We start from the raw sequence: 15,583 nt of genomic DNA on the forward strand, positions 1-15,583 counted from the left end.
TGGGAAATTAAAGGAAGCCCCCAGGAGAGGTCAGAATGGGTCTGACCCATCTTCTCTCCATGTCCTTATTGTCACTTGTGCTCTTTGCCACCATCTGATGATATCATACTTATCTGTTGACCTATGGCTGTTCACGGGCATTTCCATCTCTCACAGTCGAACGAGCTGATGAAGGTGGGGATTCCATTTCACACCCACAGCATCTCATTAACTTGGGACGTTAACCGGACAGATGGATGGGTGGATGGGTGGATGGATGGATGGATGGATGATAGATGAATGGATGAGTAGATGAACGAATGGATGTATGGATAGATGGATGGATGGGTGGATGGATGGGTGGATGGATGGGTGGATGGGTGGATGGGTGGGTGGATGGATGGATGGATGGGTGGATGGGTAGATGGATGGGTGGGTGGATGGATGGATGAATGGGTGGATAGATGGTTGGATGGGTGGATGGATGGATGGGTGGGTGGATGGATGAATGAGTGGATGGGTAGATAGATAGATGGATGGGTGGATGGATGGATGGATGCATGCATGCATGCATGAATGAGCAGGAATCCTCTTGCCTGTTTACTCCTTGATAAGGTTTTAATGCTACACCGAGTGGATGGTCACGATGTTCAGTGTGAAAAAAGGAATAATCTAGTATTTGGTGTTTGAGGATTTTGTTTTCTCTCCATGATCCATTTTGTCATAAGAAGGACACTGTGTGAATCCACAAGGAAGCATTCGGGCAGGTGCTTGTGGGGCAGGGGGCCAGGAGCCCCTGTGATGTGCTAGGCACCGGACTCCCATCTTTTTGCAGCCACCCAAAGGAGAAACACTTTAGAGACCATTGCTTGAGGACAGGGAAGAGAACTTTAATATGTAACGTCTAGGACATCATGGCGTCAATTTGGATCCCAGATCATGGCTGGTGAGGTTAGCAGGACAGGACATAAGTTCACAGTCAGGGCCTACAGTGGTGTCTCTAGCAGATAACCCAGAGCCATAGCCCATCTGACTCTTCTTTGCTCCACAAAAAAGGAGAGTTTGTACATAGAAGGGTTTGGGCAGGAGATGCAGTGATTATTAACTGAGAAGAGTAGGAATTTGGATAGCAGGAACCAAAATAGGGAAATGCAGTGCTGTGACCCTGGGCTCCCGGGGAACGTGGTATTAGTGGCCCCCACTAATACGAAAGCAGCTGGTTCGAAACCCTCACCTGCTTAATTATATCAACACGGTGGACACCTTGCGGGCTGCCTTCCCAGATTGGGATAATTACCCTTCCTTTTTCTGATTTTTCTTTCTCTCTGATAATTACTTCCTCTCACCTCGCCTCACACATGTGAGTGGAGCCAGCTAAGTTGGCCAATCCGAATCCCGGAGGATTGGAGCTCGGTTGCAACTGTTAATGGGTGAAGTGCCCATCACAGGGTGTGTGCCTGAACCGGGTGCGGTGGCGGGGAGGTAGAACTAACCATTGTACAAAGTGAAGGGAAGAGATCGGAGGGGACAGAGCCAAGGCAAGGGCACAGACCCTTCTGTTTCCAGGTGCTGGTTCAAGCCTGTTTATTGAGCAGAACCCAGTAAGTCTGAAAAAGCTCTCCTCTCCTTGCTGAAGTTTTCTGCTTTGTAGCTAAAGAGGCCTAAGTGAGCTGGGGAGATGGCTTATTTGGTAAAGTGTTTGCCTTGCAAGCAAAAGGACCCGAGTTTGGTCCCCAGGGCCCCTGTAAGGAAGCCAGCATGATTGCCCAGGCTTGTAACCAACCCTACTTTGCAGAATGTAGAGACAGGCAGGTCCCTGGAGGCTCCCAAACCAGCCAGCCTAGAGTGTGTTTGTGTGTCCATGCGCACACATGGCAGGGGCAGAGAGTAAAATGTTGGTCATATTTGAGAACAGGGTAAATATGCAGCAGAATCAGGGGCTGGAAACAGAAAATTAAGCCAAGGAACTCTTTGGAAATCTTCCCCTGTGACTGTGAGCCTGGGCATCCAGCCTCCCCTTGGCAGCAGTGGACAAACTTGGCTGTGCCGGGTCTCTCAGCTGGGGCCTTTCTGTGCTCTGAAGCAGGTGGCGAGAAAGCTGTGGTTTGTGTTGACTTTCTCCTTTCATGTCTGGAGAAGAACTCTCAGCCCTTGAGGCTGACCTCTTACATTCAGGGTTCACAGTAGTTCTGTTCTTTGTGCATGTATGTGCAATGCATATGTGTGTAAGTGTATATGGAGGTCAGAGGACAGCCTCAGGTGGTATTCTTCTGCAGGTACTATATAGACCTTGTGTTTTGTTTGTCTCGTTTGGGGACAAAGTCTCTCACAGAATCTGGAGCTCCCTGATTCCAATTAGGCTGACTGAGCAGTGACGCCCTGGGATATGCCTGTCTCCACTTCTCCAGTGCTGGGATTATACGTGCATGCTAATGCACGTGGCTTTAAAAAAAATGAGCGCTGGGGATTTGGCTCACATCCTTATGCTTTCATGCAAGCAAATTACCAACCTAGTAGACATTTGTCTGGCCCAGAAGTTTCTTTTCCTGAAACCAAACAATAACAAAAGCCAGAAGTAGTTTTTAAATATCTAAAAAATACAAAACTGGAAAAGAGCTCTCTCTCTCTCTCTCTCTCTCTCTCTCTCTCTCTCTCTCCCTCTCTTTCCCTTTCTCCTTTCCTCTATTCTCTCTCCTTTTCTCTCTTCCCTCTCCTTCCCCCTCTTTCCCTTTCTCTTTTCCTTCCTTCATTCTCTCCTCTCTCCTCTCCTTTTCTCTCTCCCCTCTTTTCTCTCTTCCCTCTCTCCCTTTCTCCTTCCCTCTCTGTCCCTTTTTCTTTCCTCCTTCCCTCCTTTCCTTCCCTCCCCTCCTCTTGTTTCCTTCCTTCCCTCTTATCCCCTCTTCTTTTCCCCTCCCTCTCCTTCCTTCTTTCCCCCCTCTCTCACAATGATTCACTGTGCCGTCCCAGGCTGCCCTCACACTCGTGGCCACCCTCCTTCCTCAGTTTCTGAGGTGCAGGGAATTATAGGCATGTGCTTCATGCCTGGTCCAGTTCTCTCTTTATCCCTTGACCTGAACTCACAGGAATAGGGGTCATCAAATGGCAAGGTATCAAGGGGAGGACTGAGGATGAGAAATAAAGAAGACCAAAACAATAGCTGGGGCCAGACTTGAATAAGTTGATGACATGCCAAGCAAATTTATTAAGAAGTGCCGCATCATGTATACTATTTGTGGGCTCAGGGGCAGGAGGAAGGGCCGACCAATCCCAGCAGAGAGCTAAGTCAGACAACACTAGAAATGGAACAGGGGTTACCTCAGACACAGCTGTCTAAGGACTGATAACTACAGCCCAAGAGGAAAAATTGGGTTTCCTGAAACCCCAACCTAATTGCTTCAAGGCACTGGGTTCATCCTCAGGGGTGTGTGTGTGTGTGTGTGTGTGTGTGTGTGTTTGTATGTGTTCATGTATGTGGCTTTGTCATGTCTCGTCCTGGACAAGGACTCAGAGCTAAAGTTCCCTTTGTCTTCTCATCAGGGCCTCTGCAAAAATCTTGGATTAGTCTGACTTCCTACCACCCCTCTACAAGATGCTTAACCTGCACAGATACTTTTCTTTTATGTGACTAATTTATGCACACACCCCAAGCACTTTAGCCTCCTGATCCCTGTGCTTAGTTGTGGGCACCTGCTCAGCAAGCTTCTCCCAGCAGGCTTAGGGTTGAGAAAAACTGGAGCAGGAACCTGGGCAGCACCCCATGCTGGGCACTCAGGAGGGAGACTCTACCTCCTTCCTCTGGGCATCCTTTGATGAGGAAGATGGGCTTTGATCTCATCCTGGGTTCTTTTAAGGCTTTTCAAATCTTCTTATTATCTGAATTTCCTTGGGATGGAATGCACAAATGATAATATCTCATGGGCAAGCACTTTGCATGGGGTCACAGGTCTGGACCTCACCGAGTCCTCATAAGGGGCCCCAGAGTTTGGATGATGCTTTTATATAGTGCAGGGTTGAACCGTGCTTAGTGGGATGTAGACAGCTACCTACAGATAACTGATGGAAATCACTTTAGTCGAGGCAGGAGCCCCAAGTCTTCTTGGGAAGGTGTCTTGAACATCTGAAATCACTGTGAGAAGCAACCCCATCTTGTTCTTCATTTGCAATGGATGCAGCCAGCGAGGCCCATGCCCATGGGCACCATTACACTGGGTACAGTTACAGCTTAGCTGGACCTCCTCAAGAAGTAAGCTCTTTGACTTGCTCTGTCTCTAGAGGCCTGCTCAGAGCCAATGTGATAGCATCACTGATTCTGGGCCCTGGGTTTTAGCTTCAGATATGTTATGAATTCCTCTGAGGTGGTGTGATGGTCAGCTTTAACGGTCAACCTGACAAACTAGAATCACCTTTGAAGAGAGTCTCTGTGAGAGACTGGTTCAGGTTAGTTTGTGAGCCTGTCTGTTGGGGTTGTCTTAATTGAGGTGGTAAGATCCCCCAAGCCCACCCTGTTCCAATGGGAGCTGGGTGGCACTGTTTCATGCTTTGGCCCCAGTGCTATATAAGAGTGAAGAAAGCAAGGGAACACACATGCATTCCTTTCCCTCTGCTCTTCTGTGATATGATGTGGTATGACCTATCTCAGTCTCCAGCCACTGTGACCTAGCCACAGTAATGGTCTGTAGCCTGAAATTGTGATCTGGAATAAACCCTTTCTCCTGGACGTTGCTTTTCGTCAGGAAATTTTATCACAGCAATGGATGCGGGCTCATCCTCTCTATGCACATTCTCGGCACTGTGGGTACAAACCCGATTCTGATGCAGAGGAGGCATCCCTAGACTTCCAGGACATAAAGCAGCATGAGAGAATGCGGTAGTGACTGCAGCTTGGAGAGCCATAGAAGCAGACACTCTGGGTAACAGTGGGAAGTTCCAAAGCCAAGAAGGAGAAGATCAAGAAAGAAGCTCTGGGAGACCATCTCATCTTTTAATTGTGAGGGAGGGGCGAGGACTCTGAAGCCCCTGGTATCCTGAACATGACCCTGACAAACACTTCCCATCAATCCCAGACTTGGATAGATCAGTAAACCCTTCACCAAAGCCCTTGAGGGACAGGCATGCCTATTGCTGACTACGAAAGCAGTTCCTCCCAGCATCCTTTGCATGAGCTTGAATGTATCCATCCTTAAATGAGAAAGCCCAAAGCACGTGAAAAATTGATACAAAGACACAACCCCGAGGGGGAGGTATTAGTGATTCATAACCAGACTAGCTCTCGCTCTGATTATGGAATTTCCAGGCTAGAATTTAGGATAACTGTGATTGATGTGTTAAAGGCTAGACTGGAAATGACTGACAACATAAATGAGTGGATGGGTAATTTTTAGCAGGGATTCAAGTCATAAGAAAGAGAGTAAAATAGGAATATTACAAATATAATTGTACAGCAGCAACAATCTCAATTTTTAAAAAAAGATTTGTTTTTATTTATTTATGTGTGTATGTGTGTGTGTGTGTGTGCAAGCCCAATAATGGGGCCAAAGAAGCATTTGAAAAGAAAATAGCCAAAATTACAGAGATACCAAACTTCAAATCTGAGAAGGCCATACACCCCAGAGAAGAAAAAAAGACAATCAAAGCTTATGGTGTTCAAAGCTGAAAGACAAAGAGAAAATCCTGGAGGTGGTCTGGACGGGTGGCAGTGACAGCTGACATGCTGTGGGGATCTTTAGCCTTGGTTTTCATGGTGTGCCATCTGAAATCAAGTCTCTCTTGTTGAATACTCGCTCTGTGGCCAGTGGAGCAGAGCGTGTAACCTGCTTTTCTACAGTGGCTGATGGGCTCTCATGGATAGATGCTGCTTGTCAGGGCCATTTCTGTCTAGTGAGTTTCATTACCAAGAGAAGTGTATTAAATGTCAAAGCCAGGGATGTAACTGTGTTTGTACTAGCTACTCCAGATCCATTAACTTTAAGCTCCTATACACAGAAGGTCTGCTCATACATACCTATGCATCTGGAAAAATTTAATCATTTGTGTGTGTGTATGTGTGTGTGGTATTTATATGTTTCATGTGGGCATGCATACATATGGATGTAAGTCGTGTGTCTGTATGTGTGTGTGTGGTGTTTATATGTTCCATGTGGGTGTGCACGCATATGCATATAAGTCTATGTGCATGCATGTGGAAAGCAGAGGTCAGTATCGGGTGTCTTCTTCAGTAGTTCTGCACTGTATTTTTTTGACTCATGGTCTCTCACTGAATTTGGAGCTCTTTAGTGTAGCCTGGCTGGCTAGCCAGCAAGGCTTGGGGACTGTCATGTCTCTTATTTCTCAGTGCTGGCATCACAAATGTATCATGCTCCTGTGAGGGTCTGGGGATTTGAACTCAGTTCCTCATGCTTCTGTGGGAGGTCCTTTAGTGACCCAACCATCTCCCAAGCCCCTTTCTTCATGTGCTATCTCTCCTTATCTCTAGCAATCATTTCTGCAATAGCCTTCTGGTTGGGGATTCACTCAGACTCTCCATTCCAACTTTATTAGGTCTCCATGACAGATCTTTCTTTCTTCATCTATGTCTAGTGTCCCCAGGCTTTTGTGCTTATAATGAGTTCTTGGTACAGATTCTGTGCTTGGACCCTGGTTTTAGAAAATGAATTCGGGACCTGTGTATTAATTTATGCGAGTAAATCATTCATATTTAGAATTAGACCTGAAGGTGCTGTCCTGCTGTTAATTTATTTTTCCATCTGCTCTGTGCGTCTCTCCCCCATTTCTGCTGCCTGTCTGGCCAATTGAACATTCTGTCTTAATTTATTAGCTTACCATTTTTGTCTTTTCATAAATAAAATATTTATGCTGAGGATGTGGTTCAGTGGCAGGATGCACTCTCTGTGCAAAAATCTGGGTTCTGTCCTCAGTATCAAGATGTGAAAAAAAATTAAAGCACTAGTTTTACGTGTTTTCATCACACCTGGTATTTGCAATATGTGTCAAAGAATCCAAACTCACCTTTAGTTAAATACTTCTTTAGTTTTATTAATACATAGCCCATGAAATCTTATATTTTCAATTACTCCTTCCCATCTGTTCTAGTTTGCAGTTTATTTTATATTTACTTCAGATATGAACATATACTGCTATTATTTTATGTTATAGAGCAATATCATGACTGAAAATGTTAATTTTAGTCTTATTTAAATCACTCCATTCCTTGTGCCCTTATTTCTGTGTGTGGATTTGAATTTCTGACTCATTATTTCTTCTCCTTAAATGATTCTTCTTTAACATTATTTTTCAAAGTTGATTTTTTTGTTTCCAATGACCTGTATGGGTGTGTGTCCATGTGTGTATGAGCATATGAGTGCAATGCCCAAGAATGCCAGTAGGGGTGACAGATTCCTGGGAGCCGGAGTAACAAGTGATTGTGAGTCACAGGACATAGGAGCATGGATCCAAACTCAGGTCTCCTATAAAAGCGGTTTGCATTCTTCATCACTATGGCCCCCTTTAATATTTCTTCAATTAATCCAGTTAGTTAGCAATTCCATTAGATTTTGTCTGGGGAAAAAACTTTTTAAAAGTTTTATTTTTAATAGACATTTTTTTTTCTGAGCACAGAATTGGAACCTTGACAGTTATATATTTCAGAAGTGAACCTGTGCCATCCTGCCTGTTTTGCAGTGGGTGTGATTTCCAGTCTAACCACAATAGTACCTTCTGTTTTCATTCTCTATTCTTTTCCTTGTTTTAATTTTTCTTTCAAGCCTTTTCCACTATGGAGTTCTTTATTGTTATATAACTATATGATTTTATTAATTATGTATGTCTCCCAGATCAGCTTTTAAATCTCATGAACACAGGAAGGCTGTGTCTGGTCCATTCTGTCTTCAGCACCTAGGACAGCTCTCGGGTCTCTGCAACATTGAGTGTTTGTTAAACAAAGGGGCTTTTAATTCTTATGTTACAGGTGAGATGCTTCAGGCAGAGAAAGGCAGTGTGAACTGGTAACAGTTCACACTGGGCTTCCTAACTTGGGTTCTGAGAGCCTTCATGAGTTGAAGACAGAGCAGGAGAGCCTAGCTTTCTTAGAGTTGTTCATGCAACAAAGTCTTAGCCCCAGAGACTGAAACGTAACATGTTCAGTATGGTGAGAACAGCTCAGACTTAGGTTGCTGTACCTCAGTCTGTGGTGCAGATCTGCTCACAGCAGCCTCTCCCTGGATGTGAGGATTGCCTGAAAGAATTTAAGGCAATCCATTATTGAGGGGAAAAAAATCTTTCTATGGCTATAGCTATAAAATTTCATTTTTATTGTATTTATTATATTTTATTATATTTATTGTATTCTGTTGTTCTTTTATTTTTGAGACAAGGTCTTACAGTGTACCTTTTGCTGGCTTGGAACTCGTTATGTAGACCAGGCTTGTTAGAACAGAATCTTAAAAACAAAAACAAAAACAAAAACCTCTTGGGAGCAAGTAAATGCTAACATAGCTTGGGGGAGGTGAGCAGCCCTGGTTATTGTCCTGCCTTGATGGACCTTGCCCTGGGAACCCATGCTGATAGAGTGATGTGGAGAAAATGCTGATTAACTGCTACTGATCTTCCTCTATGACTCTGCCTGGAAGGAGCCAAAAGAAAGCTCAGGGCTACCATACGACCAGGCAGAAGCAAGGACTGAACTTGAAATCCTGAAAGAAGAAAGCAGAGACAAGAGCATGCATTCTGATTCTGTGTGTATATTCTAGGAAGCACAAGCTAGCCTATGGTGATAAAGGCACTGTTATGGTTTGAATATGCTTGGCCCAAGCCTGGCAACCTGAGTTTGATGTTGCATGGTGGAAGGAGAAAGCTTACCCTTACAAGTTGTCCTTTGATCTCTGCGTGTGTGTATGTGTGTGTGTGTGTGTGTGCTCACATAGTAAAACTAACTTGAAAATTAAAAAGAAATACGCACCATCCACTTCCCTGCTGTGTCTTAGTGCATTTTGCAGCATGCAGTAAGAGCTGCAAAGTGTTTTGTTCCTATGACAACTGATCCTCTGACTGTCTAAATCTGGGATCTCTGGATTTTTCCGTGAGTATTTGTGGGAAGTGCTCTCTCTGATTCTGTACTGTAGGCAGTCTTTGGGTTGGGAAAGGTCAAGGCAGACCACCCAAAAGTGTTCACTGCCTGATGAGGCAGTAGCAAGCCAGATGCAGGATGGTTAGACCCAGGGTACATTGTTTCTGCTGCTCTGAATGGAGAATGAAATGAACATCTCCTAAGATCCCCCAGGAGTCATCTCCATGACTCAAGGCCCCCCTTTGTGTCTTTTATCCTGGGATAATGGAGTTGCAGAAGTGTAATAACTTCACAGTAAAAATATTAACCTCTAAAGGCAGCTTTTGCAATATTGACATTTTATAAGCTGTTTTACACACACTGGAAGATGAACGTGGCATGGCTTGGTCTTTTTCCGAGCTCCATGCATCTGGCCTCTGCTCTTTTTACATGAGGATGGATAGCATTTGGTTTTCGATGCTCCTCTTGGGGCCCAGAGAGCCCCTCAAGTATCATTTAGATGAATGATGGGGATTGGAGAGATAGCTGAAGAGCTAAGAAGAGTACTTGTTCTTGCACAGGACTTGATTCCCGTTTGCAGCACCCACATAGCAGCTCACAGCCATCTGTAACTCCAGTACCAGGGGATGTGATGTCCTCTTCTGGCCTCTGCAGGTACTGCGCCCGTGTGGTGCACTCCCATACATGCAGGAAACACTCAAAAAAAATTTTTTTAGATAGATGAATGATGGGAGTGGGAAGTTGGTTTTCACATAGTTACATCTTCTCTGCCTAATGAACTCTTACTCCATGTTGTAATCTCAGTTTCTAGTCAAAAGGTCAGACTGTGCACTGGGATTCCAAGGTCACATACATTCTTCCTTGGATCCCCGTGCTTCAAGCCCTGTATCTTTTCCTGGTCTCTTTCCATCCACCATATACAGACTGAATTCCATTTATTTTTAGTGTATGTATGTGTGTGTGCAAGTGCATGTGTGTGTATGTATGTATATGTGTATATTGTGTGTGTTTGTGTATGTATGTATATGTGTATATGTGTTTATGTTTGTGTATATGTATACATAGTATGTTTGTGTATTTGTATATGTTTGGGTATGTTGTGTGTATATATTTATATGTGTGTATGTGTGTTCATGTAGTATGTTAATGTGTATGTATGTGTGTATGTTGCATGCTGTATATATGTGCATGTATATGTGTGTATGTAGATATATGTGTGTGTTTGTGTGTGTATGTATGTATATGTGTGTATGTTTATGTATGTTGTGTGTATATGTGTGTGTATATATTTATATGTGTGTATGTGTGTATGTATGTGAGTGTTGTATATCTGTGCATGTATGTGTATATATGTGTATGCTGTATATCTGTACATGTATGTGTATATATGTGTATGTTGTATATGTGTGTGTATGTGTGTGAATATTGTATGTACAGGTATACATGAATGTGCATCATTCCTTAGGTGCCATCTAACTTGTATTTTGAGACAAGGTCTCTCACTGGCCTGGACACCTCCCCCCTCCAGTTTTGAGACAGAATCTTACATTGGCCTGGCTCTTGCAATTAGGCTTGTCTGGCTAGTCAGGAAGGCTCAGGAATCTACCTTCCTCTCCCTCCACAGCTCTGATATTGTAAGTACCGGCAAACACACCTGTTTTTCTTTTCTCTTCTTTTTAAAACCTTATTTATATTTAATTTTATGTGTATACATATTTTGGCTGCATGTGTGTGTGTGTGTGCAGCCTGTGTGTGCAATGTCTGCCAAGGCCAGAGGAAGGTATCAGACTCCCTAGATTGGATTACAGATGCTTGTGAACCTCTGCATGGGTGCTGGGAACTGAACCCCTGTCCTGTGGAAGAGCAGCCAGATCGATCAACCACTGAGTTATCTCTTTAGCCTATCTTCTTTTTCATGTTGTAAAATGTAAGTCCTGGGAATTGATCTTGGGTCTTCCTTCTTGTAAGATAAGCACTTTCCTGACAAATCCATCTTCTCATCCAAGTGATTTAAGTTCTTAAGGCAAAACTTTCCAAAGCCACTGTCTTCCTGACAGTCGGCTACAATCAGAGTGATCTGAGGTGGGATTGGGTGTGGATAGGTAGCAGATGACAAGGAAGGTCAAGGATTCCTCCCAAATGTAGGGATTTAGAGTTCTGAATTCCAGGAAGGGGTATCAAGAAAGTTCAAGTAATGGCTGACCAGTCTTTGAGGCAGGAAGAAGGTAACTTTGGCTTGACTTTAGATAGGATGCCATGTTCTCTGGGGTGGAGTGAACAGAGTCCAGAGGAGGTCATGGCCTCGTGAAACTCAACATGTCTCAGCACAGTGCTCGTGCAGAATGGGAGATCTTTTCTGTGACAGGCTTTGATCCTTTCCTGAGAATCATATGGATGGAAGTCAGATTCTTCACCGTAGGTACCATGGAATATAAGAGTACAGTCTTCAGTCCTATGTCCTGTCCTATGTGGGACCCTCATTCTGATGGCTCTCTCCATGATTTCATGCTCAATAACACAAGCTCAAGTCCCTCCCACACTCCCTGAATGACAATTGCTTTACTTGGCTTGTCGTATTGCTCTCTTTTTAAAAAGCAAAGAGAAGGCTGGGAAAGAGTATTCTTTTTTTCCTCAAGTTGAGAAGTTAAAAGAAATGACCCCGTTTCAACCCTTTGCTGGGATTACAGTGTTGAGAGACACCAGCTACACTGTCATTGCTGTCTTTTAAGAATATTGTTCTTTTAGTTGTATAGATTTGTGGGTATGTGTATGATGGTTCCATTCTATGTGCAGTGTGTAATGGTTAAACGAGGGCTTCTGGCATTTCCACCACCTTAAATGTTTAAAAAAATTAATTCACACATAATGATTGTGTGTGTGTGTTGGTGTGTGTGTTTGTTGGTAGAAGTGTGGTGTATGGTACCACAACACAAATCAGATTTGTATCTTCTTATCATTGCTCTGTGGTTAGAGCTTGAAAGTTCTCCCTTTTTAACAAACTCATAAGATATATAATAGACTATTTGAACTACAGTACTTTAGCTGTTCTGCATAAAGTGGTGTGTAGTGATCACAATCTCGTGTGTTCTGGTACACAATGTCTAACCTCCCACCATCCCCATCCCTGAGTCACCAAAGCCAGGCTTGAAGCCTTTTTACTGCTCAGTCAGACCTTGGCCATCAAAGTCCCCTTCTGTTCATGACCTCCTGCCCTGAATAGCTGGGTTTTTTTTTTTTGGGGGGGGGGAGTTCATTATAGATGGATTTTTAAGTTCCTGTTTATTCTAGATACCGTTTGTTCAACAGATTAATAATTTGGAAATAGGGGTTGGGAGATGGCTGAGTCAGTAAATGCTTACCCCAAAAGCACAAGGACCTGAGACAGGTCCTCAGCATCCATACAGAAAGCCAGGCGTGTGGTATATGCTTGTGACCCAAACTCTGGGGAGGCAGAGACAGGAAGATCCCAGAGTCTCACTGGCTAGACAGCCTTGCCAAATTAGTGAGCTCTCTCAGAACACAAGGTGAATGACATCTGAAGAATGATACTTCAGGTTGCCCTCTGGGGTCACTACATATATGTACACACACACACACACACACACACACACACACACACACACACTCTATACAAGTAGTGTGCACTTCCAGTCAACCATGCCATGTCACAGCTTCAGTCTTCCCATCTCTAAAATGAAATCACAGGTTCCGCATGTTTTGTGCCTTCCTGCTGGTTCCCAACCTTCACCCTTCATTCCTGCCCTTGAACTTCACACGAAGACACTTTCACGATGGAGAACAAGACCACAACTTCTTACTTGCTCACCCAGGAGATGGGAAGTGAAGCAGGAAGCTGATGTGCCTGGCAAGACCCCATGGTACGGCGGGAGCTAGAGCGCCCCCAAGTGCCGAGCCAGAGACTATTGTGAGGCAGCATCTTTTTCCAGTTTTCAAACCTGCATCTCACTGTTTGCAGGATTGATCCCATCTGTGTTTCCAGTGGCATCCCATGAGCACTTAGTCTACCAGGATTTTAATCTAGTGCAGAACCCTCTTGAATTTCTTTCAGATGTTCTGCTTTATGGCCGGAACAAAGCCCCTTTCTTAGTAACATTAAAACCTTTTTAGCATTTTCAAATGTGGCACCAGAGTGGAATAAGATACACCTGGGGCTTGATTAGTGGTGGTTTGAGCACATAAGAAAAGGTAAGATAAAGAAAACAGCGGCCCTCCCAAAAGGCGGCTGAGGTTACGTAACTCCATTAAATTATGTTTATGGTTTAACTTGTCGGTATTGTGTAACACAAAACTGCTTTCCTGGAGTCTATCTATCAGCTATTTGTCATTAATTAGTGCCTACAAATTACTCTTTGTACCTGTCCTGTTCTTCTGGTGCCTTATAAATCAGAGCTGTCGTGGTTCATGAACTTCTACAGATGTCAAGATCTGAGTGCAGCATTGTCTCTTGCTGATGTGTCTCGTGTCTCTTGCCTCCCCCTCCCCCAAGGTCTCCAACACCTGTGATTCTATCTTTGTGAACGGGAAGGAGATGAAGAGCAAAGTGGGCACGATTGTCAACTTCACCCACCAGCACTTCACTTCCCAGGTGGAGATCACCGTCTGGGTGCCCCGATTGCCACTGCAGATTGAGATCTCAGATACGGAGCTGAGCCAGATCAAGGGCTGGAGGATCCCAGTGGTGTCCAACAGGAGGTGAGGAACAGGAGTCCAGGTTGTGGGTTAGAGGCTGCTGGGGGCTCAGGTGTTCGTGGGAGGCAAGCTGGTTCTTAAGAAGCAATGTCTGAAGTGTGTTGCCATGGTCTGGGTTTGGCTTCCAGCAGTGCATGGTAGTGCTCACGACTTGGGCTCCTGTGGATCTGACGTGGATGATCACTACAGTTGGACGTGAGAAAATTACATCAAAGACAATATTAATGGTAACAGCCATGATACTGGCAGCCTCGTAGACCAGTCTCTAGGGTGCGGTTAGGCAAGGTGAGATCTAAGAAGCACCTACACAGAGCTTGACCTTCAGAACATAACTACTTCCTGCTGTCCATCCACAACTATCCACTACTTCCTCGGTCATTGTTTCCTTCCTGACTGTCATCCATGGAGTGAGGTGTCCTGTGGTGAAGACCGTATTGTTGAAAACGAGACTGCCTGAGTTTCAGCCTTGGTTTCTGCCATGTACAGCCATGTGACCTCATGACATCGCCTATGTATTCTTCAGTTCCTTCAACTATAATACTGGAAACAATAGTATGACAAGAGGTCCCAAGAATCCAATGAAATGATGTGTTCTGTAGGGGGAGGTCCCAAAGTCAAACTCTTCTCCAGGATGCCCATCTGCTGCTTATTCAGGTGTAGCAGAAATGTCCCCCACAGGCTCAAATGTTTCATCACCAGGTCTCCAGCAGGTGGCGCTGTTTGGGGAGGTTATAGAACCTTTTGGAGGAGGAGCCTTGATAGAGGAACTATATCACTGGAGGTGGGGTGGGCTTTGAAAGTGTACCCCACTTCCTGTTCTTACTGTTTCCTGAGTATGTGTATAATCTGAGCAGACATTATTATTATTATTATTATTATTATTATTATTATTATTATTAATGCTTGTGCTGTCAGGCCTTTCTCACCGTGATAAATGATAGATATCCCTCTGGAACTGTGAGCCAAGATTAATCCTCTCTTTCCTAAGTTGCTTTCTTTCGGGATATTATTTTATCACAGCAACAGCAATAAAACTAGAAGTCCAGTCAAGCACTAACCTGGCACGGTGCCAAGGAGACTTCACAGATGCAATTACAGCCAAAGCAATCTATCTTAGGATGTGGAGATGATGGAGGAGGGCCAGACACATCGGATGAGACCCTTGAAAGCCGAGCACCCCCTCCAGCTAGTGGCAGAAGAACACTGGAGAGGTCTGAGGGTGAGGACCACTTGATGGGGTGATGCTGGCTTTGAAGATGGATTGAACCATGCACCATGGAAAGTGCTCGGAGCCTTTAGGATCCATGATCCTCCTGATGATGAACATAGTCCAGTGGCACCCAGTATAATGGTTGGTACCAAGCTAACTGTCTAGGTGTGGATTCTTCCCTAAAAGCTTCTGGTGAGAGTCCTGCTGACATCTTGACTTCAGCTTCAGAGTCTTGATGCAGAACTTCTCATTGGAGGCTGGTTGTATGGTGACTTCACAGAACTGCAAGCAAGCAAATGATTTTTTTTAAACTGTGAGGTTTGTGGAATTTTGTTACACCACAAAGGAAGAAAGTAACCCAGATATTGTTACCCAGTGTTGGCGTGCAGCTGTAACACTCCATGGAGAGAGTCTTTGCAAGTAGACAGTAGGTGGAAAGTGGAAGTCTGTGGAAGACTCTGAAGGAACATAGTGGCCTTTGGCAGACTCTTTGTAGACTCATGAGTGGTGGTGAAGGTGTTGACAATGAGGCAGAGGGCATGAGACATTGCTGGGAAGCTCCCATCACCTGGTTGGAAATAGCAGTCATCCTGGACAAGCATGCACTTGGAAAATATTCAGAG

General features: G+C 44.4%; 1 protein-coding gene across 1 annotated transcript in view; it reads left to right on the plus strand.

Moving 5' to 3' along the window:
- The window catches only part of Tmem132b (transmembrane protein 132B), a 256,319-nt gene that overhangs the window by 228,481 nt on the left and 12,255 nt on the right, over positions 1-15,583 (plus strand). The window contains exon 6 of the mRNA XM_076922970.1: positions 13,548-13,753. Coding sequence (XP_076779085.1) covers positions 13,548-13,753 — 206 coding nt within the window. The remainder of the gene's footprint in view (positions 1-13,547; positions 13,754-15,583) is intronic.

The sequence above is a fragment of the Arvicanthis niloticus genome, chromosome 24, assembly GCF_011762505.2.
Source record: "Arvicanthis niloticus isolate mArvNil1 chromosome 24, mArvNil1.pat.X, whole genome shotgun sequence".
NCBI lineage: Eukaryota > Metazoa > Chordata > Mammalia > Rodentia > Muridae > Arvicanthis > Arvicanthis niloticus.